Source organism: Prinia subflava, chromosome 4, assembly GCF_021018805.1.
Source record: "Prinia subflava isolate CZ2003 ecotype Zambia chromosome 4, Cam_Psub_1.2, whole genome shotgun sequence".
In the NCBI taxonomy this organism is placed as follows: domain Eukaryota; kingdom Metazoa; phylum Chordata; class Aves; order Passeriformes; family Cisticolidae; genus Prinia; species Prinia subflava.
This window is the reverse complement of record NC_086250.1, coordinates 62,466,261-62,491,812: the sequence shown is the minus strand read 5'-3', so window position 1 is coordinate 62,491,812 and position 25,552 is coordinate 62,466,261. Positions and strand designations below refer to the sequence as shown.

Below are 25,552 nucleotides of genomic sequence, written 5' to 3'. Positions count from 1 at the left end.
TAGAAATTCAGAGACAGATTGTTGAAGTAGAAGTCTAGTGACAATCACATGGATGAGAACATAAAATCAAATATTGCAGGTTCTCTAAATGTATAGGTTACTGTGAAACAAAAAAACTATTACCTAATCTTTTAAGCTCTGTAGAAGGATTTTCATACTGCAAAGTCTCTATGTACCTTTTTGATTCCTGGTTCATTACAAAGTATACTGAATTTGATATCTTCCCATGCAGGATGATTTCACCATATGCTTTTCTTTAGCTGTTGCCTAACATTACATATAAGGGAAAACCCCTGTGCAGAATCCGTCCCCCTCTACCCGAGGTGTCCAGGAGCAGTGGGGTGAGGGTGGGTCTGGTTCTTCCCCCTGGCTCTCCAAAGAACTGCAGTATTGCTCCCTGGCCACTGCCACCACACGCTGCACCAGCCTTGCTCATCCCTTCCACACCAGAGTGCCTCTGTTGGCATTGCTCTGGCACTAAGTGCCTTCCCTACACAGCTAGGCAGGAGAGGATGAAACCCAGAGATTCTAGCATCAGCACTGCCACTGTTGCCAGGATACTTCCACAGAGAGAGAGGCAGAGGCAGGGTTTGGTCTCTGATGTGTATTGTAGAAATCGTTAGAAAGAGCATTCTTTGTAGTTATCCGAAATGTGCCACATTAGAGACCATTGCTGAGGAGCAATTTCCAGGACAATATGTTTCAGCTCCAAATAGATCAAGAGGCAATATTTACCTGCATTTTTCCTTGAATTCTACACCTATAATATGCTTCTCCCAGGCAGTTTCTGTGTGAACAATGACTAGGCAGCAGCCACGAAGCAGGCTCTGGCATGTGCTGTGTAACAAAATGAAAAACATGAGCATGGGTGTAAGGCAGCCCCCCTTCCCCCTCCTCTCCCCCCCAGAGTAAATCCTGTCGGTGTGGCCAGCAGAACAAGCAGTGCCTGTGTTGGCTCTCATGGTTTTATAAGCAGGGTTTTGTTGTTCAGTTACACTGATTGAGGACTTTGGGGATTGGAGCAAAGCAGCTCTGTACATACATGCTGTGTTGCCTTTGTTGGGCAGTGTGGCTCCCACAGACCCTGTTACTGCAGTCATTTTCTCTGTGAGCTGACAGAGGCTTAGTCACCTCTAAAATGTCAGTGCATTTGTAGTTTGTGTCTTTGAACAATTAGGAAAACTGGAATGTTTTAATTAATTTATTTTTAAACTCTTGGTGGAGAGACCATTTTAGGTTTTATAAAGAATCAGCAAAGGTAGGACATTTGTTATTGCCAATTCTTTTAGAAAGTGTGTTCTATTTTAAATACTTCACTTCCAGGAGGAGGCTTTTATTAATTATAAGGCTCCTGGGACATCTGAAACATTGATTCATTTTTTATAGATGCTCAGCAATTTAATGGCTTATTAACTGCATATCTGAGCCTGTCAACTCAAAGGACTGCTCTAACATAGAGGACCATGAGGTGGAGATAGTAACAGATCTAAGATGGTTCTGAAGAAAAGAAACCCATCCTTATCAGACCAATTAGGTGATATCTGTGGTTACAGAGATCTTTGTGCTTTTGCTCTGAAGTTTCAAGGAACTTTTCAGTGTCTGTTGGCATAATCTGTGCAAGTGTTGAGCTTTAGCAATTTTTCATTAATACCTTCCATATGCTTTGCTTCATGGCCATCAGAATCCTTCTCAGGGCTCCAAGATGGGGCTTTTGGCCCTTTCAGGATGGAGCACTCTCAGTCCTTCATCCTGGATCAAGTTCTCTCAGGACAAAATAATATGATTTGGGAGATGGGATTTATCTCATTTATGCCTAAATGCCTTACTTTTTTGTTTGAGCTATTTGTCTCTGAACTGTTGATATAAAATAAGAAGAAAAAAGAAATTTTGAAGTGTAAGAGAGCATAGCTGCTTTAGATACACATTTTAGGGGATCACCTCTACAATTTAGAATTATTAACTCAGCCTACAGATACAGAAGAGCCTCAGTGGCTAAATTTAAATTAAGAACCTTACTATTTGCCAAGAAACATATGAGAGACATAATCTACAGATTAACTGTTAAGATGGGCAAGTCTAGACTTAGTATTGGGTTTCTTATGCTTAGTGTAATTGTCCTCATTACTGGGTGAGAACTATTGCACCTGAGAAGAGTTTCCTGATGGACACTGTGTTGAAAGTAATGATTTCTGCAAAACTGGTGCTTTGACCTGAGAGGTAAAAAAGTCTTGATCAGATTGTAACCAGAAACTTGTCAGACATCCAGCAGTTTTTACTGCTGTCACTGTTTATGTCTGCAACAGATTGAGTCAGTCTCCTTCACAACCAGCAGCAGTATTTGGCACTGTGTTGGTCATGTCACATTTGCTTTCCACTGCTGACTGATGAAGTTTATCATCCAAACTCCAGAAGAATCACTTTAACATTGAAAGCATGCTTATGTATGTGCATTATTCTGACAGTACTTGAACAATGATAAGTTGCACCCAGAGAATGAAATTCTGTCAGGCTCAAATTAATTGAGGTATAAGATATGACATAAAGTTTCAAAATCATCATTCCAGGCCTTAGGAATGAGCAAAAGACCAGAGTCCCAATGCCATCAATCACCATGCAAGGTGCACTAATCCCAGGCAGCTGGTTGAGTTTATTGTTTTATTATTACACAGCAAAGACAGCCAGAGGCATGAAAACAACATACAAAGCTTCCGAGAGCCACGAGATTTAAAAACATACAAAAGTCGGTATCCATTGATTTTTTTAGGTGCATTCTTTAAACTCAATTTATCACAGCTAAGTCACATTCTATGACCCACAGCATACCCTGTTCTCACCCAGACTCCATGACTCGTGCTTTCCTTGCCCAGGTCAGCTCCTGGTTCTCACTGTGTCAGGAGTCAGTGGGAGAGGGGCCTTCATACCAAAGCACCAAGCCCTGGTTATGGCTACAGCCCTATGGGAAAGGGAAAAACTCCAAGGCTGAAAACTTACATCTTTACAAGAAAACAAACAGATATATTGGCAAACATGAATTAAACTACTTCTGTATCCGACAGTTATTTTAAAAGGATGGGGGTTTTCCCCAGAAAAGAATTTAAGAAATTAGCCATTTGATACATTAAAGGTATAAAGATAGGAAATACTTTTATTCAGAACTGCTAAAACCACCCCATAAATTACTATTTAATAATATATTTTTATTTTGCTCATATTACTTGGGTCATGTTAGTTGGTTCTTCTGGATAAGGAGACTAAGTTTTTGAACTTCTCTGTATGAATAATCTGCAGCATTAAAATAAAGGAATAAAGTGACAAGGTCATCTTACATGTTTAGATGGTAAATTTCAAGAATTAGACTGTAAATAATAGAAACAATTTTCACTTTTTTCTCTCATCATAATAGCTGTGATTTGTTAATATAGTTATTGAAAATCACAAATCTGACCTCTTCAGATCTGTTGGAAATAAGCTTTTGAGGAGGAACACATGTTAGAAAGATCATGGTAAAATCCCAGGACACAGCAGTGTCACCACATCTGTGCTCTATCAGAGGAATTGGCTGATCAATAGTCATTGTGTGTGATGCACCTGTGCCCCAAATGAATTTGTTCTACTGTGATCATACCTGCCATGTGACCTTATGTCTTAGATTCAGTTTCATCTGCGTGTCTTCCTTCCTGTGGTAGAAATGTGGTCAAGGCTGCAGAGAGCCTCAGGAATACAACTCACAGATCTGTTAATAATGCCTGAAGCAGATGAGGACTTTTGCTTTGCAGAGATAAGAGCAAAACACCCCCAAAATTATTCAACAATTAATACATTGTCCTATTGTCAGGGGAAGTGGGGACTGTATATCATCTCTGCTTTGCAGGAAGCTTTTACGTATTTGAAAATGCTACAGACAGAGTGATGTTTCAAAACAGCATAAAATGATTGTAAATCCACATAGTTCAAGCATGAGTTAAGATTTAGCAACATGAGCTGCATGTGGATGCAGAGGTGTAGATCATCACCCTTTCCAAGGTTGAATCTGGGGTTTTTTGCATGCTGTTCTGAAGTGTTGATGTGTCAATGTCAAAAGTATGTTTGAAGATCGTGGTATATACCATTTATCCCCAAGCAGCAGCACCTTTTACTATGTCATGTAAAGGAAAAAAAAATATTTTGACACAATTTCTTCCTGAAAAGTCTTGACAAATATTTATGACCTCTGAAGAGTCTACATGTAGTTGGTTTGATTCTTACTTCCAATCCTAGGAATTAACAAGAAAAAGATGTGCAGTTACAGTTTCATGGATCTTCCTCCTCCATTTTTGTTTTAACAAAAAGACAAAATGGCCTAATTGAGGAAATCATTTCAGAGGAAGGTTGGGTACTCAGAAATTAAGAATATAGAACTATCCAAAAACCTAAATCATAGACACTTTTCTGAAACCAAGGTTGTGTTTGTCCTTTCCAAGTTTCTTTTCCCCATGAAGTCTGGAAGGTGTTGCTGTTACTTGGCTTGAGTCTGCTGAGGTGGTACTCTGTACCCTAAGTTCCACTTCATCCAGCTTTGCCTATGGAGAAGAGCTGGTAAATCTAAGTTTCACCTGATCTGTTCTCAGCCCACTCCACCTTCTCTAGCCCTATTGCTGATGTTATGTTAGTCATTTAATCACAAGTGATTTTTTTTGTACTAGTGGCTGAGGCAAAAAGAGCACTTGGGGTTTTTATGTGTCATAAACCATTAGCTTTCCTTCCCACACAGTAGCATGAATCTGCTTTTTGTATTATTATTTTTATTTATCATTTGTTATTATTGTTGTTGCTATTGTTATTATTGCACTTATAAAAAGTTTTCTTGTTAGCCCTAATGTCCTGACTGTATCCCACTTTCTAGACTGACTGTTCTATTTTGCTGTTAGATGCCCATGTTGTTTTTCTGTGCTCATCCTTAACAATTTGATCTAGTTTTCACCTTTTGTACAGTTCTGTCTCAAGTAGCAGATCCCTGTAAATTCATTACTTAATTATCTTGGATTATATTTACTATTTTTTTTCATTAGAACAATTTGTACTTGCATTCTGAGTATTGCTTCTTCAATCTTCACTAGTTCTCCTAAACTTTTTCTCTTATCGTTGTTTGCCATAATATCACATTTCTTGATTCTGTGGGTTAATTACAATCTAGGCCTTTATAAACAGTTTTTGGTAATGTTTTGTTGCTCTTGTCTCTTGCTTTTGTAAGCATGACTAATTAAAACAATTCACCCAAGCTGTCTTCCACCTTCCTACATGTTTCACAAAGGTATCTGCGTAGTTCCTTGCTCTAGGTGCACTGTTAGATCATTTAATAAATTGTCATCTTCTTGAACTTTACTGTAGACTATAGTGTTGACATGTTGAAGCATTTGGTATTGGCTGTGGGAAACTAAGCCTCCCACAGGTCATACCAGCAATGAAATCATAACCACTTTCTATGTGGTTAATATATTGCTATGAGTTGATGGCTGTCATTGGTTTCTTTGATGTATGGATACAGATAAAACAATTAGTGCACATGCTTTTTTTACATGAAAAGGATCTGTAGTCTGTAGTAAAACAGTGAGGTCATTGTTTGATGTGTATATATGTGTTTATGAGTATAGTTTGAAAAGTTAAGACAAGAGACAGTAGAGCTGCTGGATATGAAGCTGCCCTCTGCTCAGTGCTTACTGCTGGTCTGGAAGGACTCCTGGGACAGAATGAGCCAGAACTCTTTACTAGTTCCTTGTTTCAGTTTGGTTTTATTGCTTTATTTTCTTTTATTGTGTTCCAAACAAAATGCATCATCAGAGGGACCCTTGTGTAAACCAAAGAAGAATTTTCTCTTTATTTCAAGACTAGCACTTCACAGAGACTTGCACTCAGTAAATTCTTCACCATGAAGATGAATGTCCAAAACCTGTAATTTTTCTTCTGTTGTAGAATCAAGTGAACATGAAGAGAAGAGTACAGCTGTCTCAGGTGAGGCATCCAGCACCCAGCCTTGTCCTGCACCAGGATATGGTCAGCCTGAAGAAGCAAAGGAGGATTCGGATGTAACAAAGCAGAGTAAACCTGAAGAGAATGATGACTTGGGCCCACTGCCTGATAACTGGGAAATGGCTTACACAGAAAAGGGGGAAGTCTACTTCATTGAGTAAGTCTTATTTCTTCTGTTTTTTAATAGCTGTATTGTATTTAACTGGGTGGGAAAACGGCTTGTATGGTGAGGTGGATCATTGCACTCCTCCTCATTAAAACAGCAGGAATGCTCTGGCTGTCAGGGCCCCTGAGGGCTGGTGGCAATTCCTGCATTAGTGATTTAGAAGGAAGCCTGCTGTGTTTTAAGACAGGTAACTGGTCTGCTAACTTTGATGGCAGGAATTAAAGCTTTTGTTTCTTCTGTTGAAAGCAAGGCCTTCCTGCACTTCTGGTGCTTTCTGCTGGGAAAGTAACACAGTCACTGGTTTTGTTCTTTCCTTATGTGGACAGAGGTGGAAAGCATGAAGCTTTTTGCCATTAAAAGGAAAGGCAAATGAGTGGATTAAAAACTAGCCAATGAACAGTAGAGGGAGACTATGCTGTATATAGAAATAGTAAAATAAATAAGTGGACTACAAGGAGAATTTGTCATGTGTAGAAACTTTTCCCTGTTGGTAGACTATAGATACCTGTTACTAATTAGTAAACTCATAGAAATAATGGATATGAAAGTTCTTTAAGCTCTATGTGCTCTCATTAAGCCATTAGAGAGCTTTCAAAGGTGGGCCACTAGGATGGTGAAGGGTCTGGAGGGAAAGCCTTTTGAGGTGCAGCTGAGGTCACTTGGTTTGTTTAGCCTGGGGAAGAGGACACTGGGGGTGATACCTTGAGAAGGCTGACCTGGAACAGAGACTGGACAGAGCTAAGAGAATAAACTAGGTATTTATTTATCAAAAGGCCTTAAAGGATACGCCTTGGGCAGTACAAGAGCCTGGCCAGGGCTAACCCAAGATGGACCCAAAATGATCACAAAAATGGACAACCAGTCACAAGGTTTGACAATTTTACACGTTTTGGTCCCTTTGTATACTGGGGTTAATTGTCCAATTATAGCTTCAGGTTATGAGGTTTCATCCTCCTTGTTCTCTCCCCTCAACTCTCCATTTTTTATGCTTTTTTGGGCCTGAAACTTGTAATGGTTGTCCTTGGTCTCAAGCTGGAAAAGGATTGTTTTATCTACCTACCCTGTAAAGAGAACTCACTGACAATATGAGGCTCAGAGCTACACACCTTGGCAGCACAGAATCTGAAAAAATATGAAAGCTAAAACTTAAGGCATCAGGGGGAGAACTCAATGCAGTCTGCATCTTCCTCATAAGGTGAAGAGGGGGGGTAGACACTGATTTCACTCTTGTGGCCAGGGACAGGACTCAAGGAAATGGCCTAAAGCTGTCAGGGACATTTAGATTGGATATCAGGAAAATTTTTTTCACCACAGAGGGTGGTTGGGCACTGGAACAGGCTCCCCAGGAAAGTGGTCTCAGCCCCAGGTCTGACAGAATTGAGAGGGTTTAGACAATGCTCTCAGGCACAGGGTGTGATTGGAGGGTCCTACACAGGGCCGGAGTTGGACTTGATGATCTTGATGGATCCCCTCCAACTGAGCACATTCTATGATTCTGTGATTAATGTACATTACCAGGATAAAAATGCAGCAGGTTTCTGTGTTGTTATAGCATTATGTTCCTGAAAAGAAAAAAGAGAATGGACAAACCAACATTTTCATCAGTAGACCTCTGTTACAGAGCTAGAAGGAGCTTTTATATTTGCTTTAAGGAACTGCCACAGCAAGGAGCATTATCTGTTATTCTGATTATTAGTAGGTAAAAATAACATTTGGTGGTGTCAATTATGCATGAAATCCTGTATTTAATTTAAAATGTTGTGACTATCACATGAAGTGTAAACAAATGTTAAGAATAAAGTTTGTGCATGTGACTTTTTAATGAATACTGGCATGGCCAACTATAGCTTCTGGCATATACAAGGCTGAAAATAGCAGTAACTATTCAAACATAAGTTTGTTTGCTGAAAAGGGCAAAAATATGCTTATTCTCGAAAAATTATAATAATTTTGTACAAGCAAGCAGAGAAGAGCTAGGATGACCTCAGGGATAGTTGAAACCCTTGTTTCCTTCTTACCTTATTCCCAAATTTAAATTTTCTGCACATATTGAATGCTCTGAGAGAAAGCAGACAATTTTATATAGCACTTTTGTTTCACTTGTAACAAAAACCTGTGGTACATTTGGGGGACAGAGGAAGGGATGATGGGTAGGTCGCTAACACGCCAAACTATGAGAGTAGTAAATACTGCAGGAGGTAATTTAATAGAAAATAAATATATATTTTGTAACAAATTCAGTTAATGCAAAGAACCCTGACACTCTACAGAGCAGCCATTGCACTCCTCAAATTCCTTTGATGTTACAGCATACTTCCTATCCTGGAAATGCTCTGGTTTACACTGCAGTTCTGACAATGCTCATCATTCACTTCCACTAGCTGAATGTTATGTAAAGCAAATAAATCAATCAGAGGTGCAGACTGAATAGAAGGGCTGTTGTAAGGGCTTCTTGCTTTTGTGATTATATTCTTGAACAATGTACTTGCAAAAAAGTGCAATTACACGTCTGTAAAAAGATTACATTATTTACTAGAATCCTAGGAAAAGGAACAACTCTCTGATCATTTGAGTTTTCGCATTGCAGTCTTTGCAGGGTTAAGTGGGAATGTAATGCTGTGGGGATGCTGTTAAATTGCCTCTTTGTTTACAAGTCACTTTGGTTAATGGCATGAAGAGACTCCATTTGCTTTCACAAAAAAACGGAAAGATAAAAAGACAACAAAAACCTATTTGTCTAACAACATCTCCCTGAACAGTAGTAAAGATTGTACTAGATTATTAAATAATGGATGAAAAACAAACATTTTTAAAGTGTACATCACAATGAGTAGGAAAAAAGTCACGCTAGGCAGCTTCTTTTATTGCTTTATTTGAGGCTCATGTGAATTGTGCCTTTAAACACTAAAGCCTTCCAGCAGCAAACGATCCCAAGTTCCAGGTTGTCACAGGTATACCCAAACGTCTTAGATTTCATGACAGCATTTTCACTCATTCACCTCAAAATAACCTCTAAAATTCAGATGTGATCTCACTTACCAAAACTGCCAGCAGAACAGTGTGGCACATTTACAGTGAGGGAGGAAGTGATTTCATAAGGGGAAAGATAATTGTCTATAGACAGGATTATTTATTTGTTAATCATTAATGGTTCAGTTAACATTTTGTAAAGCACAGTGGAAGGAATTTCTTCTGCCTCAAGGACTACAAAGACAACAAAAAAATATCATCTACCAGATTCACTGAATGATTTAGAGGATGGTTGTATTTTAGAGCATGTCTTGGTCTGTTTCTTCCTTTCGTTCCTTTTTTGACATAGGTGCATGACCTTATGTTTATCTATTTTAGCATTCACAGACAGAACAAGAGATTTTGATCATCTCTTCTTGCAACGTAATACTTACCAGTGTTTTTCAGGAAGAGCTACTTAAGTACATTTCTTGGGCTGTTTCCAGCCTCCCTTACATATGAATCTGAATTTTCAAATACAGGCGCACACTACACAAATAGGACTCCATCTCTTACATTTGGTTTCACTGGGAACATATGCTAATGAGAACATGCAATAATTAACAGACTGTATATAAATTGGAATGCCATCAAAAACCCCTCATTTTGCTCCTTCTTTCCTGCTTTAAATATGGCTGATAAGTGTGGTATATTTTGGCATGCTTAAATAAATCATAGTCATTACTGATTTTTAGCTTTTTCCTCTCCCAGGGCTAAGGAAAGGCTGTGATTCTCCATAGCCTTCAGGCCTTGCCTTGCCAAACCACATACTAGAGACCCAAGTTTGTGTTGTCCTCACAAAGTCAGCAGATGCTGGTTGTGTTAGATCCCAAGCAATCAGTGTTTGCTGTGTTGGTCCAGTGCAATGCTGAAGAGAATAAAAAAGGACCCAGATTCTAGGTGTATGTGCTATCATGTGCAGTCAGCCTGAAATGTGGCCCTCACCCAACTATCCAGCTCCAACCCATACATTATTACATCATAAACTGTCCTGTACAGTTGGCTACACATTTTAATACTTTTTTATAGAAGGCAGAATTGGTTTTCTGTCTGTCTCCAGCCTTCTCTCCATGCATAGGCAGCAGAACTCTGAAAGGGCTGCAGGGACAGTAGGACATGAAACCAAAGCTATTTGTCTCTATACTCTTCAAAAGTATGTATGGTTTCCTTTGCTTATACTACAATAATTGTTTTCTTAGTGGAGAAATGTCTAGAATAAATGCAAACCACCATAGAACATCTTTAAAGGATTATCTTTTTTCACTTGTGCTGATGAATTTTAGGAGAATGTGGCCACATAAGGTTTAACAAAACACCTTCCAGTACATCTTGCAGACATTTGGTCTCTGACTACTTCAACACCTACTTCTTAAAACAGATTAGTCAGCATTGATTTTGGACCTGTTGCAGTATCTTTTCTAGTTGTTAAAGATTTTTTTCTTCATAAATGTACCATAAAAGACTAAAAAACAGCTATAAAATAGTCCTTTGCCAAGGACTCCCCTTTTCACTGTAAAAAACAACCATTAAGGTTTTTAATATAGCTGGTGCAATTTCAGGTGATATCTGAAGGGTACAGCTACAAGAATATTGCTATGGACTTCAGTGGGATCAGTTTTTATTCCTAGTAGTTTTTAAGGCAGAAAAGTTTTTTGACTTCAGAAATAACATTTATCTCAACGTCTTGTTTACCTGAAGAATCATGATATATTTAGTTGTTCCTGATTGCTCTACCAGTCCACCATCAGAAAGCAGGATATTTTAGTTAAGCCTGAATACACCATTATTATATTTTGTACTAGAAGATTCTAAAAGTACTGGGTAGAAGCATGCCCTTCTACCTACAGCATAACCCTCTAACTACAGGAACTTTTTAAAGTTAGTTTGGCACTTCTGTGATTATGTTACATCATTGGAGTATCAGTCCATAATACTGAAATGTTTTGGTTGTCTGGATATTTCTGCTACTTGAATTATGTAGCAATTAGGATTAAGGACTTGGGGGGGTGGGTGTGTTTGTTTTGTATTGGGGTTTGTTGGGGTTTTTTTTTGGTGGGTATTTTTGGGGGTCTTTGTTGGTTTTTCCCCACATACTGTTATAATATTCACTTCTTATGGGATTTTTCTTTGAGAAATAAGACATCTTGTATTAGTATGATACATTGTGTAGACAATTTTGATCCATCAGGGTCTTGTGAATATCACTATAATTGTAATTCATTTGCTTTGTTTATTTGTTGGATGGGGTCCATCAGCTTTGGTCAGCATAAAAAATCAGATTTCTAATGCACTTTGGAGTTCAACATGACATACAATAGGACAGGCAGCTGGAAGAAACTGAGAGGGATCTTTTCTCCTGAGACCACCTCCTTGCTTTATGACAAGTTAATTGGGGACATGAAGATGTAGAACAGGAAAGAATTTGTGGAATGCTGAATTCTTTTTTTTTTTTTTTCCTCTTGTCTATTGATGTTATAAAGACATTATCAGTCTGTACTAGTGGTGTGCTGTCCCTTGCTCTCACTTGCTGTTTTCATCTGTGCTGACATCCAGGTCAAACTGCCAGCTTAACTCCTCTTGTCTTTCTTTACTTTCTTATTTCTGGTCTTTCCCCCAAAGGTCTCTGCTGCTGTGCTCTGCAGAATTAATCTTCCAGCACATTTCCTCTGATATTTGTAGTGTTGTTATAACTTTTCTCCTTTGTATTTACTGAACTAGAAGAATCAGCTCACCTGCCTTGCCATATAGCATTAGGTATCTAACATAAACCAGTTGCCAAGATTCCTTCTGTGGTCAATGGAGAGAGAAAATTTCCTCCAGAGGCTGACTCATCCTGTCCATGTGTAAGGGCAGAATTAATTTGCCAAAATACAGCTGCTTCTACCAGTAAATATGTCTCCAGATAGCCAAAACTATGTCTGCAGTAGTATGTAATTTGTTTCAGGAGTACACTTTTGAAAGAAATCTTCTGGTTGTCTTCACACGCTGTGATTTAGCTCACATTTCAGTGTACCCACATTGGATTCCTTTCAGATGAAATTGAAAAAAAGTTGATCCCTGGGAGTGCACTTAGTTTTCTATAACCTCTGGACCCTGAACTCCATCCATGAGACCAGATTTGAGTTAAAACCAGTCTGAGCTCCTTCTGATCTAAATCGTTTCCATATCTAAATTAGCAAAATCAGAAGACTGCAGAGGGAAATTCCTGGTGCTGATGACCCAGCAGCCACAGCTTTCAGGTCTTTTCGGGTGCCATGGGCTGCATGCTTGTGAATGTAGTGCAGTAGGTGAGCTCCTGCTGTGCATCTTTTGGTTTAAATTCAAGTGAAAAGCTTACAAGCTCGCAGAATGCTTAGTGTGAAAAAAAAAGATAACTGAGAGAGGGATTCATTTGAAAAGTGATCTCCTGATCTAAGCCAAAGCACCACTGTAGAGGCACAGTAACAGCCCAGGACATCTCTATTATCGTGACAGATCTGACACAGAACGTGTCAAAACCAGGACCCTTCTGGAGTGACAGCCAGAGGCCATTTGGGAGATGACATACCAGCATTATGTCACTTAAGAGCATACGGTTAGGTGGTTCTGCTGGATGATAGGTAAGATAAATTATTCTGTATAGGTGTCTCTCCCTTGAAGAGAGACAAACCCTACACAATTAGCTATGTAATTTTTGTAGTCACGTGAGATGAAACCCATTCTTTGTCAGACATTAAACTGCCTCAGTCAAAGAGAATTACTTCAACAGCAGAAATTACCATAAGAGACTTTAGGTATTTATATATTCCCCAGAAAGTCTTGCATAAGCATCTTCTGCTCCTGTGAATGCCTAGAGGCAGCACCGCTGTCTCTGGGCTGAGTGCTTAAGTGCTTATCTACTGCCCAAAGCCATCTAAGATTCACGGGAGAGGAACTCCCAAACCCAGGTCTCTTAAGGACCATGAACTCTGAGCACACTGTGAAATGCAAGGCAAGCTGGCAGTCACAGCTGCTGCTGTGCAAACCACTGCCAGAGGACAGCTCCCTTTTGTGTCTGCTCCTACATGTGTGCAAGAAGTTTAGGTAGCATCCCACTATGCATGGATTGCAAAATTGCTGGCTTCATTCTCTGTTTTCCTATCCGTGCCCCTCCACACACACAAATCACTTGAAGATCATTATTGTGCCACTTGGACATCTCTGCAGATCTCTTCAGCATAAAGAAAAAGAAGGGAGGGGTTAGCATTTTTGAAGTTAGGAGAAGGCCCCCTTTTTTGAAGTTACAGAGCAGGCCCCCTAACTTCCAAATGTGGTTTGTGATTTTCTTCTTGTATGCTCCCCTTTGCTCAAGCTATTAGGTTGAGGACCAGCTTAAATTTAATTATTCACAATAAAAACCCAAACAAACCCATATGTGCTGCCCCAAACACACTGAAACAGCACACTGGTAAATGTCCATTTTGAAATGCTTTTCACAATAACATGCAAGTTACATACCTTGCAGGATGCACAATTTAGACTAGGTTTGCAGTGCTTTTAAGGGATATTAAGGCTATTCCAGTCTGTAAGTACTTTCTATATTTCCTTCAAAAACATTTCAAGAGATTGCCTGAAGGCTTTGTTAGTACAAGAAACTTTATCTGTCAAATTGTTTTAGACTGATTGTTAACACCAATCCATTCTATTCAAATCGTAAGTAAAATAATATACTGTCTAAAAAATAATTATAATAAAAAGATAAAACTTTGTTAAATAAGAAAAGCCATTCTCCTAGTGTTTTTTACTTCCTAAAGATATCAAGTAGTATCCAGTGGGATTCCCAGAAAGCCTCTGGTCCTGGTACCCAGCTCCAGAGCTATTAATAGGGAACAGAGGCATTCAAACAGTCTCTGTGAAGTCTTAAAAGCAGAGCTGCAAAGAAAATCTGGAGAAGAACATGAGGTTGAGTCAAGGCTTCTGGGAAGTATTCTGTGCTTTCTTTCACTCTGTTGAAACCAGTTGAAGAACATTTTTTCCACAAATATTTAAAATTGTGTGCAACTAATACCAGATGACTCTGATTTTAATAAACTCTTTCTGCTAGGTGCAAGTACTTGGCAAAGAGAGAGGATTTAAGTTAGTTCAGCAATAATTATTTTCTTGACTTTTGGCTAAGCTATTAAGCTCCACTGCTTTACTGAATGACCTTAAATAAAAAACAAACTGCAGTACACTTCAGGCCTGTATGCAGTTTCTATTTTGTGCGTAGGTAACAAATTTGGATGAATTTTAAAAGGTTATGCTCTTTCCATGCTCCACCCACTTCAAGTAAGAAAAAAGAGATCCTTTGTTAAGGAAACTTTGCTTTCAAGGTTCCAAAGATTAGCATTTTACTTTTGATTTTTAGAGAGATTCTAAGACATGCATTGTTGATTTGCCAGTTCTTATCTCAGTAGTCCTAACTAGTAAGCAAAATAATTGAAATTAGGTAAAGATGGGCTTTCTAGGCATGTTTTTAGTGATAAGGTATTAGTTATTGCCAAGTAATGAAGCATTGGTCAGTGTAAAATATTGCTGGAGCCACAGCTGTATTTCTCATAGGATGCTTTTTTCCCATCACTTCACTCTCATTCTGTCACTGACAACTCCAAAAGCCTGTTTGAGCATTTATTCTCCAACTGCTGCTGCAATTGATCTGCAGTTCATTCATAAGTAATCTGTAAATCCCCAGCCCCTTTTCCCTCTGGTCTGTCTGTAAGACTTCCCAAATGGATACACATGATTAGACCTAATGGGAAGGTAGGCAGGTTATGCCCCCTACGAGGTTTTTAGTGCTTAAAAACTCAGTCTGCACAGCCTATGCAGCAGGTATGTGTTAATGTTACTTTTGCCATTAGTGTTAATTTGATCAGTTTCCTGTTCCTTCTGTCTCCTCTCCCATAGCTGAAACTTTCCCATCAAGGATTCCTTTAAATTATATTAAAAACAATTTAGGGGATAAAGGTTGTTTCCCACTAGTTTTTACAGATTCTAGTCCTTTGCAGAGCTTAAGAGGGAATAGCTGACACAAGGGAGACTGGACGAACACCCTGCCAGGTAAACCTCCTGTGCAGGACAGAAGTAGATATCCATAAAAACCACGATGCTGTACTCCAGGGCTATTCATTTCCTCTTACTGAGAGCCATGTGACAGTAGCCATGCCTGTCCTCCTTGAAGGAGTCTGTGTGTGTCGTGTACCTGTTTGCTAAGATGATCCAAGCAAACAGCACTAGGGAGAGCATAAGAGAACACTGATGGAATTGTGGAAGTGTTAGAAGTCAAGTGGGGTTGGTTCTGCCTTCTTTTAAGTCCTGCCTTCAGAGCAGGAAAGGATTTTTTACCCACTAAAGCACTTGTCTAGGAGCCTTTAAAGTCCCATTGCAAGAGTTGTTTAGTCCCAATGCATTGTATGTTTAGTATGGATTGTGGAGAGGCAGGGCAAGAGAAAAGGCACAGATACAGGCAAGGAGAAGAGGGATGGATTTCAAAAGGTTCTTTGCTCCTGCAATTATTTGTTATAGATAACAGTTCTTGTGGATGAGTTTTGCTTTTACTAAGTAGATGAACAGATTTGACAGATATCACCTAGAAGAGGAGATTGAGTGCTGTAAGTGCTGATCTAAATGAAATATCATCTCCATTCTGTGAAATTTCACTGCACACTGCAGGATCACTCTTCTGTTGGAAGAGCTGTTGATTTTTTAGGTTTTTTATGAATTTGTTTAATATGACCGTCTTGCACAGAACTGGGACATCAGTCCTGCTGGGTTTGTGGAAGCCACATTTATGCTAAAGGGAACGGTAACTGCTTGCTCTTCTCAGTTTCAACAGAAGCCTTGAAGGTTGTCATTCAACTAATTTACATTTTTAAATGTATTGATATTGGATTGGGCTTGTTTTCAGTTTAGTGGATACTTTGCAGATACTTGAAAACTCTTTCTAAAAATATTGTAGGGGTATTTTCAGGGCTGGTGAATTGGCCTAGTCTGATGGGTGGACATTGGCCAGTTGACTTGCAACAGAGCTGGCTTTTAGTACTGCTGCTGTCACTGGCTTGTTTGGTGGCTCTGGACAGTGATTTCATGACTCTGTGACCATTTTCTTGCCTTTAAAACAGGGCTGGTTATTTTTATTTCCTTTGTAAAATGCTTTGAGATTTGCTCTATACCACAGCAAACACTGCTAGTAGTAGTTATATATGGCTCTTTTAAAGCCATAGGAAACTATCTGCGATTCTAATTTAGTCCCTGCAGTCAGTGGGGGGTCCCTAAAATAATTCAGAATTAAAGCTGGGAGAGAGTGGCTGTTGCCCAGACATGCCCACACTCCAGAGATGCAACTGCAGCTCCCACAGGTATGCCCAAGCTCTCTCTGAGCCCTGGCACTGCTCACAGGATATCCTTTGTGGCATGGAGCTCAGCATGTGCTGCTGGATGCACCCAAGGAGCTCAGGGCATGGATGCTGGGGTGATGAGCCCACGCTGAGCTCCCTCCTGCAGCACTGACACTGTTGGAGCATCTCCCCCAGTTAATTTAAAGCTAGCTCAAGTATGTCTGCACAAGCTGTGGTTGGGCTGTGACTGCAGCATTAAAATGCACCTACAGGAGACCACAGGCAGCCAGAGCTTCTGAGAGAGTGTCTTAGTTACACTTGCAATCAAGCACAGGCTGCTAGCATAATTTCAATTCACCTTACCTTTGGCTCATCATTCTTCATCCTCTGCAAATATAGCTCAGCTCTCAAAGGGAAGAGTTTATCACCTTGACCTGTCATACATGGTGTTCTAGACTAGGTAATGTTTTTAAGAAAAAATAAACACCTCAATTTTCGTTTTAGTTGCCATTTTATCCATACATGACTCTGGTCTACCTTCTTTCCCATTCAAAATGTGCAGTAAGCTTTAACATGGTGACAGTTATGCTGAGAAGTAGGCACTGTCTCACTGTTTTGAGAGAGAGGGAGAAATAGAGGCAGAGGGAAATTTATCTGCCATGGAAGACAAGGTGGGAGAAGGAATTGGTTCTATTTATTCATTTTTCCCTAGGGAAACCAGTGGTGTTGGGATCACATGGACTGTATCAGTAACTAACAAACAATTGCATCCTAATCCATTTTTTTTGGCAGGTCCCCTGTTTTTGTACACCTTATACCAATGTTTATAAGAGAAGTCGTAAGCACACTTTAAAATGACACAGCAGATTAATAAAAAACTAAATAATTCAGTATTGTATGGAATGAGCTTCCTCTAGGACGTAGCAGATAAATAAAACATGGGTTAGAAGTGTCTCTGAATGATGGTATTGTAGAAAAGGCATCTCAAAAAATCAAGGAGTAATGATCACATCATTTTCTGGTTTATAGTCTTTTTTAATATATTTGCAATATTTGGCTCCAAATTTAATTGCTTATGGGTAAGGTATACATTGAAAGGATCTGGCTTTAAGTCTCATTAGCTGTGCTACGTATCAATTCATTTAGCAAAATAATCTCCCAGAAAACAATTTGTGCCAGTTCAATGCTCTTTGGTGGCTGATTTCTCAAAGATCTATTCTGAGTGTAGAAAGGAGCCACATGATTCATTCTGCTTGTGCATATCTATTTTATCTCTATAGAAGGATTATATATGGAGAGATAAAGGTTTGTTAAACAAAGTATCATTAATCACCCTGTCCGGAAATGTAGACTTTGCAGGAGCATGCTGTAATTTGCATCACTTTTGCTCTGCCTTGTCACTGCTGCTGGAGAGAAATAACATACCTGTATTTATGAAAAGAACAGGTTTAAGATGAAAATAATTCTATCCGAAACTGTGAGAATGGTACAGAATCCTGTCGCCTGCACTCGATCAACGGGAGAACACTGTATTTGTAATAAATTCCTTTTGCTCTGGATGAGTTCTGCATTTTCAATGAGGTTAACTTGGCAACATTCTAGTTGATTTTAATAAAAATAGCTGCTTTGAGGACAGGGAGCTGAGGTTGCCAAATTTACAACTGCCTTGCACAATTACTCTTACACCTCCTTCAGGGCTACTTAGAACCAGTAAGCAAATTAAGTGTATCGATTGCAATTTTGTTGGACTAACCCTTTTTTCTTAAGGAATAAACTTGATTCCTTTCAGTATGTGTCTGCTCAGAGTGATCTCTTTCCTTTTCAGCCATAACACAAAGACAACATCATGGCTGGATCCACGACTTGCGAAAAAGGCTAAACCTCCAGAAGAGTGCAAAGAAAATGGTAGGTGATTAAGTTTTCCTTGCTGCTCAGAGGGGATTTTCCTTTGTGTGTGTGTGTGTCTTTCAGTTCTTATAAAAATCAGGCATTTGGGGGGAATGATGAAAGGTGTTTAATTGCTGCTTTGGTTAGAAGCCCGAAGTGATACCAGTTCTCAGTGTGCCATGTGTTTCTGCTTTTTATTCCCCTTTCTGATGCTATCCAAAGCTGAGGATCACAAGTGTGTTTTCTGCCTGTTGTGTGTGTGACTCCGGGACTGACCCTCTCCCTCATCTCCTACAGAGAACTTTGGTCTGCAGAACAGAATCCTTTTCAGATTCTGAGCTTTTAATCTACAGGCGATTCAATGCATAAGGGAAACTAGCAGCACCGTGGGAATATGAATATTGTTTGATTTGTATTTAAAGGTACAGTGCTATGCTATTTAGTAGCCAATTTAAACAAAATAGTGGCTGATAAAACAGGGTGTGGGAGGGAGAAAAGAGATCAGTGTCTGTCAGAGTTCAAGGCTGGATTCGGGGGGTACTACATTGCTAATGTTTTAAAATTTAAAAGCATACATACTGCTGAGGATGCTTAAAGGAGCTGTAGCTGCTGTGCAGGAGAGATTATACTGACAGATTCAGAGATTTGAAATAATACAAATCATATCAGTATAATTTCTAATTTTTCTCTGGTAAAGTTTATCAGTAATCAAAATCATTTAATAAAGTCAAGGCAAGAATGTGTTGTAATCGATCTGTTTCTGATAAGGTTTTTTTTCCATTGCTTTATACTTCCATGTCAGCTTGATTAGTCAGTTGTTATGATTGCCAAAATCTGCTACTTATTTTATTGTTGTGAGATACAGAGCATTAAATGCATGTATGCTGTGTGCGTTAATTCAAAGCATTTTTAAATATTTTAAATGTATTCATAAGTTTTCATCCACTGCATCTGATTTATTTTAAATTTTCCAAAATACATTCACTTGGTTAACGTAAATACTATTAAAAGAAAGGAAACTCAGCGCTGATTAAGAGGTCACTGTGGAGTCCTGGCTATATGAATTGCAGGGTCAGTTGTTTGGTAAAAAAATATTTCTGGGTTGGATTTTTTTTATAAATGGCTTTCTTTTGCTAGATTGCTATATTCCAAAATGCACTTCCTTATTTCAGCAGCAATTCTGACGTTCTCTTCTGACATCAGAAATTACATGTCTGAATGATTTTGTGATGCTTATTCTAGCACAGACAACGTGAGCTCCCAGACTGAATTCTACAGTGTTACAATAGAGGTCTGATACTGAAACAAAACAAGGGCACAGGAGCTTTGCTTTCTAAATCTCTCACATTACTTGTGTGAACCTATATCTCAGCCTGCTCCTTAGAAAATATTAATAGAAAAAGCAGGAAAAAAATTTCACCGATATCTGTGGAGTAACATTGGACAGAGTTACTTGGAGTACATATGCATTGTTTTGGTTTTTTTTTCTATTTCAGTTAACTGTTGTATACTGCGATCAGAACAGCACTGAGATATTAAAAAAAATACCTAAGTATCTGAAAAAAATTAAAAGAATATCAGTGCATTGAAGAAAAAGCATTATTTTATAGTTATTTGACTACTGGATTACTGAATTACTGTAGTATGCTGGGTCATGTTGTTCTTTTAAGGTTGCTCAGCTCATTAATGCAAAGTACTTGGAGTGATGCATAAAAGACTTTAGGGAGAGATTTTCTATTCTTACAGTGATTGTTCTTCCAACATCCTCTCTTTTCTGAGGTTCTTCTGTTTTGCAAAATTGTCATTCGTCTTTTTTTTTTTTTTTTTTTTTTAAACCAATACCTGCAGAGGAAAAAGTTTTTCAAAATCACTTATATGCCCTAAAATGACTGTACCTTGCCATGGAGGTCCATCACAAGGGACTTTGCTATAGCACAGAGGGATTTGAATTTTTTGTTTAAATTTAATCTAACTTCAAGAATTAATTTCAGCTATGGCTTGGTAGATTTTTTATGCCAAGCATCTTTCCTGCTACACTTTGTGATTTATTCTGGCATATGTTACTCAGAGATAGAAAATTGTAGAAAGACATCAGTGTTTAGATAGGAAATGATACTTACCTTGATGCTTTATCACTACAAGCATAACTCTTGCTTTTCAGTGACATTCATTTGTCACATCTGAAACTTGTATTGATTCTCTGAGATACATTATGATGTCTTTATCATCTACCAGATTCTGCTATCAGGTTTTCATTGTGAATAACCCAACTTTGGTGTTCTCCTTTCAGTGCAAATCCTGCCAAATCCTCCTTCTTCATTCTGCCACAGCACACAGTTTCCACACCAGACAATGTCCAAGCAGAGTACGATATCAGAGTCCTGATGTTCTGGGCTGCTGATATTGAAGGCCCCCTCTGCTCCAGGCAGTTCCTCTCTTCCACTTTCTGCTCTTCAATATTCCTTTGACAAATACGATTTCTTCATTATCTCTGGCTGCTGTAGCTGCAAATGCCAGTGCTTGCTCATTTCCTTTCACAAAATCTGAATCAGCCTTCCAGCACATCCCTCCTCTTGAAAAATTCTCACATGCTTTTGCCAAGAGATTGACAAGCTCTACCAAGTCAGGCTTTCTTCACCTGCATGCTGTGGGTTCTTTCTGTTTTTCTTTAATGACACCTACTGCTCTAAATCCCTTTGTAGGTCAGGAGATTTTAAGTGCTGATCTTTATTTCTGTCTCTATGTCGTGGAACTTCTGTGTGAGTTTCAGCAAATTACTTTGACTTGTGCTCTGTCAGACCTACTTAGATAGGAGGACTTTGAAGCAAGAACTGCTTCTTATTCTCTGTTTTTACGGTGCCAATCTGAGTTTCATAATAGCAATAAGTAGAAATCTTGAATAGAATCTCTATTGGCAGTTCTACAATAACAGCTGCAATTTTTTACACATTTCTGATTTCCTCCAGAAAATCTTGACCTTAATAGAAATAACTGTGTTTTCCCTGTTGAAAATATAAATTAAATATTTTTGACTTTCTGAATTTAAATACTACTTCTAAATTATTTTTTCACATCAAAATTGGTCAAACAATTATTATGTGTAGAGTACTAGAGAAGTTCTGCCCCCTTTGCATCTGTGAGCTAGATTCTCTCATTGCTAAATTTCCTGTAAAGTCGTGTAACATAGCAGATTCCCAGGCTTTGCATGATTATGGGTATGAAGGGTCTTCTGATTCTGTTCTTCATGAGAGAATATGGAAAAGAATGACAAGTCCCATAAGGCAATAAGAAATGTAGTTTAATACTGAAAGGCAGCTCAGCTGTAGTGACATGAAGTATCATAGGTTTTAGAAAGTTCACTTTTCATTAAGAAATGTAGCAATTAAATTTTTCAAATTCTTTGATTTATTTTAGGGAACTTTTATTCTGCAGAAAAATCAACAGTTTATTCTAATTTTCAGATTTAACAGCTCTCGAAATTTCCTGGGATCAGATATGTCAAGTTTCATTTACTTCCTCTAAAAATTTCACTAATTTCATTACTAATCCATCTCAAGCCATAGTCACTCTTATCCCTCTCTTTCTTTTTATGTCAACCTCCTTTCTTCTCTCCCGTAGTTTTCAAATACAAGTAGGCCTACAACTATAAATAAAACTTTGATTTCACCTAGCATTCATCCGTCATCTCTTTCCATCTCTTCTACACCCACCAACTTGACTGCAAAATATGGATATTTATGTAGGGTGAGCTGAGTTGTCTTTATGCTTCATTGACTGGGAATGTCAGCTCTGCTTTGGCACTTAGGGGCACAGACCCCTGATTGACCTGTGTGAGCCCCTGTGCAGACAGACAGACTGCTGCATTTCCTTGCCTTCTTGTTGAACTGAACCCCACCCACCCCGTTTTGTTGGGATGTGCTCCCCATTCCTGCAGTCACAAGCAGTGCCTTTGGTGCTCTCACTGCCCCACACAGCTCTTCTGCAGAATTTGTCATTGCTTACCTGATTCCTTACTGTGCTGCAGTAAAAAGTACCAACCTTTCATGGTTTTGTTTTATAGATGCATTTGGGTATAGGCCTGCTGCTTTTATGGGCAAAGCATGGCTTCTTGATTCCCTTACACATAGTTCTCACTGGAAGCCATGTAGCAAACTTTTCTCTTATATGGATACTGTTTGTGTTTTCTGATGCTTGCAACTTGTAGAGGATAAATACTTTCCTACAAATAGTTTTTATTTCATTGTTTTTACTTAGAACTCCCTTTTGCAGATTATTAACCCCATTTTAAATATTATTTAATCAGTTTTGTAATGGAGCTGGCATTACTTGTAATAATATTGATCACAGCGTGGTTTTTTCTGTCATTATTTGACATATTGAAAATGGTTTTCTCAGCTTGCATTTTCAATTTTGAGTAAATTAAACCATAACAAAATATCTTGAACTGTTATGACCTTTGGAAGGGCATTTCATGCTGGCAACACCATCTGGGCATTCACTGACCCAAACACCCTTCCATGCCAAACTCACAATAACAGTAATAAAAATAAGAAAAGGGTCACCTCATTAGATTTTCTTCCTGGGAGAAGTTCAGAAGACACTTCTCTGGATAACCTGGTTCAGTGACACAGCCTATTAGAGTAATTCTCCATCCTTGTATAAGTTTCAAGACAAAATATCTGTCCACATGTGCATACCTTGGCTGTCTGTGCCCCGGGCAACTTTCTGGTGTCTCCGTGGGAGAGGCCTTGCATACAGTGATGCTTTCTTGGAGGACACTTATCAGTGTAAGAGATAAATCCTTTAAGCTTTAATGGACTACTAAGTATTACTTTGCCTTCAAAACCATTACAGTTTCTCACAGTCTCAGCCATACAAATCCCTGTAGAGTGCTAACACTAATCTTAAATAGAGTTGCTAATTGCAAGGACAAGATGGAGTAAAAGTAGAGAAAAAAAAATCTATTTTTCTTGATTATTTAGCATTAATCTATTTAGAGCACGTGGCTCCCTTGCAGTCACTGCTCCCACTGCTCACCAGTGCATTTAAATGGGGATGTGTCAGGGACCCAGAGGCATCCACAGCTGCTGCTCTCACAGCACACAGCCTGCAAGGATCCCTGTCTTTGAAGCCATTGGCAACCCATAATAACACTTCCACTTAAATCTGAGGAGGTTGCTAAATGCAGGTTGAGGAAGCTACTGGCTTGTCCCATGGTCTCTCATGAGGAAAACCACAGGCTTTCATTCTAATTGTTTCATGATGATATGAAAATAAATCACTTCAAATTTCTGCCTTTTATGAAAGAGGGTCATGTAAACACACCTTTCATGTGCCTGTGAAGCTTATTTGCTTGTAAAGTGCACTGAGATTCACAGCCTGAAAGGTTCACAGAGATATTATTTTTGCTAATGGCCCTTTATGCATAAAGTATTATAATATTTATAGCAAATGCCACCTGTAAGGAGCACAGTGTGTTCATCAGTGGTGTAAGATACAGTGAATAATGCATTTTCTCACAGCAATAAAGGTTCAATGTTATTTTGTAAGACTTTTTCAGATTATCATTTAATTTCAGAATAAAATAAACACATTCACCAATGACATACCCCAAAACAAAGCCAGCATACTGGAGCTAAAATGATAATATACTTTAAACTACACTGCTGCTGAAAGGTGAGGTCCAAGGCTACATGACCACCACAGAATGGCTATGGTAGCTTAAGTTCCTGCTGGAGCTGCTGAAGCAACTCACATCCAGTTTCTGAGGGCATCTCTCTTTCATTTTGCTGCCAAGTTAAATGGTTAAGCTTAAGTGGTTTTCAGCTAGAATGTGTAATGAAATTTAGAAGGGGAGGGAGAGAGATTTTGTAAAGTCATTGGGAGAAACAGGACCAGAGTTTTAGCAATTCACATCTTTAATGAGCAATGAATTGGATTCCAGTCACCACTGAAGCAAGCAGCAAAATTCTCATTGACAGCACAAGGCTGGTTTTTGCCACTAAAATGCAAATGTGTGGTGTGAGAATAGAAGTGGCCTGAAATACTCCTACAAGGACCATTGAAAGGAATGGTCCTGTCTTTTCACACAGAAAAGAACTCACACCACAACATTATGCAAAGATCAAGGCTTTGATGCCAGTAAAGAACAAAAGGTTGAAATTCCTTCTGAAATATGCACCTTATTTAATCATAGGCAGAAATCAACGTACATGACTTTTAATTCTATTCTCCCTATAGCTTTCATCCTTCAGGCTCTGACTTCTCAATGGCAATGAGGCATGATAGATTTAACAATGGGGGGCTCGTGGGATTATATTCATTACAGTATGTCCAGCTACCTTTGGTTTTGTTATTTCTCCTCCCTCTGATTTTCTGTGAAAGCTCTCATTTTTAACAGAGATCATTAATGAAAAAGGAATGTCATTCTTCTTTTTAAAAACTTCTTCATAATCATCTCATTTTGAATTTCATCTAGAAAGTCAACTATTTTATCAAGTTTAGAAGCCAAAAGGCAATTTGGTGTTCTTTGATGGAAATTTTGACTTGTTACAAAGAGTGGTTGGCTATTTCTGGCAATCATTTTGAAGTCCATTACTGCCAAATAAGAAATACGATGACTTGCTAAAATCTCTAGTAACACTTGTTATTTTGAAGATAGCTTTAAGATGGAGTATTTGTCATTAATTCCAAACATTCCTTGACTGCTCTTTGCTTACAAGGCATTACAATTAAAGAGAAGATGTATCCAAAACTTTCTGGTTTCTTAGCAGTTGAGCTTCACAAATACAGTTACCTCAGGGTTTTGTCTTAATGTTAAGGGAATTCCTTGTATTTATGATTTCCAATTCTTTTTATTTTTGCAGTATGCTTTTAAAAATGTCTCAGTTATTTTCCTTTTGTGACACCTGGTCTTTGATTCCAGCCTAAAATCCTCAAAGTGTGTGCTGGAGTCCCTGTTAAATAGAACTGGGAAATCCTGTCTGAGTGCAGATATCCTGTATTTAAGATTTGACAGATAATGCAGCACTTTAAAAAGCCTCTGTCTTTCATGACTAATACCCTCAAAGACCAAGTGGCAGATAATCACTGTTTGTGGGATAGGGGAAGAAAACGTGGTAGCATTTCAAGTTTTTTGAGAAGTGTATCTGCC

The 25,552-nt window shown here is 38.7% G+C and overlaps 1 protein-coding gene across 13 annotated transcripts in view; it reads left to right on the top strand.

The window, feature by feature from the left end:
• MAGI2 (membrane associated guanylate kinase, WW and PDZ domain containing 2) overlaps window positions 1–25,552 on the top strand; it is a 703,046-nt gene that overhangs the window by 460,849 nt on the left and 216,645 nt on the right. For all 13 annotated transcript variants that reach the window (XM_063396964.1, XM_063396963.1, XM_063396971.1 and 10 more), the window contains exons 5-6: window positions 5,950–6,163; window positions 18,338–18,417. In XM_063396964.1, coding sequence (XP_063253034.1) covers window positions 5,950–6,163; window positions 18,338–18,417 — 294 coding nt within the window. The remainder of the gene's footprint in view (window positions 1–5,949; window positions 6,164–18,337; window positions 18,418–25,552) is intronic.